This window comes from Vombatus ursinus, unplaced genomic scaffold (genome assembly GCF_900497805.2).
Source record: "Vombatus ursinus unplaced genomic scaffold, bare-nosed wombat genome assembly UNPS02015411.1, whole genome shotgun sequence".
Taxonomy (NCBI): domain Eukaryota; kingdom Metazoa; phylum Chordata; class Mammalia; order Diprotodontia; family Vombatidae; genus Vombatus; species Vombatus ursinus.
The window spans coordinates 1,640,950-1,643,133 of record NW_020955189.1 but is presented as its reverse complement, the minus strand read 5'-3'; the positions used below and the strand labels follow the sequence as shown (position 1 = coordinate 1,643,133).

Genomic DNA, 2,184 nt, shown 5'->3' with positions numbered 1-2,184 from the left:
CCCCAGAGCCCGAGAACAGACGGGGGAGGGGGCCCACGTGGGCGGAGCGTCCCCAGAGCCCGAGAACAGACGGGGAAGGGGGCCCACGTGGGCGGAGCGTCCCCAGAGCCCGAGAACAGACGGGGGAGGGGGCCCACGTGGGCGGAGCGTCCCCAGAGCTGGAGAACAGACAGGGGAGGGGGCCCACGTGGGGGGAGGCGGCCCAAGTGGGGGAGGGGCCCACGTGGGGGGAGCGTCCCCAGAGCCCGCGAACAGAAGGGGGAGGAGCCGCCAGCCCCCTCCCGGCCCCGCCCCGCCCCCCCTCACCTCGGGACAGGATCTTGGCGATGGACTGAGCCAGGGACGGCTTCTCGGCCACCATCAGCACCGTCTTCATCCTCCCGGAGCAGGACGCGGCCGGACAGGCCGGACAGGAGGCTCTGGCTCGGACCCCTGCGGGGAAGGCGGCCTCAGGCTCCCGGCGCCCCCCGAGACCCCTGCAAGAGGCCCGGCCCGGCCCGGCCCGGCAGGGGGTCTCCTGACCCCCCCCTCCAAACGTCCCTGGGAACTAGCGAGGGCCCCCCGAGCTCGGCCCCGGGCCGGACCTGCTCTGTCCAGACCTCAGTTTCCTCCTTTGTCAAGGCAGGGGCCTAGCCTCCATGCCCCCCGCCCTGGGGCGTGCACCTGCTGGCCCCCACGTTGGAGCGGAAGCTCCTCGAGGGGAGGCAGGGGCTGCTGCTCTGCCCTCCAGCGCCCCGGGATCCGTGCACAGCCCAGCCGCCTCCAGAGGGAGGGGGGACGCGGCCCATCCCCCCTTCACCCTGGCGCCCCGCCCCCTGGCCCCGCCCCGCCTTCGTCCTCACCGCGGCGCTCCCACTCCGGTCCGGCTTCGGCTCCGGATGCAGCTCAGGGGGCGGCCATCGCCTCAGACGGGTACTTCCGGCTCGCCGAGGGCACTTCCGGAGCGGCCGCCCGGTGTCCTCATTGAGACGGTCCTCGGTGCCCCGCTCCTGCGCATGCTCACGGAGGCCGGTGCCGGCGCACTCCAGCCTCGCTCCGGGCCGAGGGAGGCGGAGGAGGAAGCGCAAGAGCAAGCGCATGCGCAGCAGAGCTGCCCAACCCCGGGGTGGGGGGGCGTGGCGCTGCGTGTCTGTGCAGTGTCTGGTCGGTTTCGGGGGAGAGAGCGTTATTGTCCCCATTTTACTAGTGTTGACGCTCTTGGTCGTTTACGAAGCGTCAAGTCGGATTTTAATCAATCAGTCTGTCACGGCCTTTATTAAGCACCGACTGTGTACCATGCACTATACGAAGACCAAAAAAGCAGATCCCGCCCTCGAGGTCGCATTCTAAGGGGGAGACAAAGCCTGTTCCCAGCCCAGGCTGCCCCCAGATTGGCCCCCATCTCACATATTACTACCCTCCCTCCACCCCGCCAACACACAGCGCACCTTCACCCCCTCCCCGAGCCCAGCCACCGCCCCTCCAGGACCCCCGCTGACTGTCAGTGACCGCATTTCTGCTGCCTTCTTGACTCTTCAGTCTGGCCTCCGTTCCTCTGCCCCCCTCCAAACCTACTCACACTGTCTCTCTGTCTAGTTTCCATCTCTCTGTCTAGGTCGCTGTCTCCCTTTATCTCTGTCTAGTCTCTGTGTCTCTGGGTCTGTATCTCTGTCTAGGTCTCTGTCTCTTTGTCTAAGTCTGGGTCCATCTGTGTCTCTGTGTGTCTAGGTCTCTGTATCTCTCTGTCTACTCTCTGTCTAGTCTCTGTCTAGTCTCTGTCTCTGTCTAGGTCTCTGTCTAGTTTCTGTCTCTTTGTCTAAGTCTCTGTCTAGTCTCTGTCTCTGGACTCTGTCTCTCTGTCTAGGTCTCTGTCTAGTCTGTCTCTCTGTCTAGGTCTCTGTCTAGGTTTCTGTCTGTCTAGTCTCTGTCTAGGTCTCTGTCTAGTCTAGGTCTCTGTCTAGTCTCTGTCTCTCTGTCTAGGTCTCTGTCTAGGTCTATATCTTGTCTCTGTCTCTGTCTAGGTCTCTGTCTAGTCTGCCACTCTGTCTAGTGTCTGTCTAGGTCTCTGTCTAGTCTGTCTCTCCGTCTAGGTCTCTGTCTAGTCTGTCACTCTGTCTAGTGTCTGTCTAGTCTGTCTCTCTGTCTAGGTCTCTCTGTCTAGGTCTCTGTCTAGTCTCTGTTTCTCTGTCTACATCTCTGTCTAGT

The 2,184-nt window shown here is 63.2% G+C and overlaps 1 protein-coding gene across 1 annotated transcript in view; it reads right to left on the bottom strand.

Moving 5' to 3' along the window:
• Positions 1 to 920, bottom strand: part of TOP3B (DNA topoisomerase III beta) — a 37,883-nt gene extending 36,963 nt beyond the window's left edge. Inside the window, exons 1-2 of the mRNA XM_027847482.1 lie at positions 843 to 920; positions 307 to 432 (exon numbers count right to left, since the gene is read on the bottom strand). Coding sequence (XP_027703283.1) covers positions 307 to 376 — 70 coding nt within the window. The 5' untranslated portion in view covers positions 377 to 432; positions 843 to 920. The remainder of the gene's footprint in view (positions 1 to 306; positions 433 to 842) is intronic.
• Between the last annotated feature and the right edge of the window lie 1,264 nt (positions 921 to 2,184).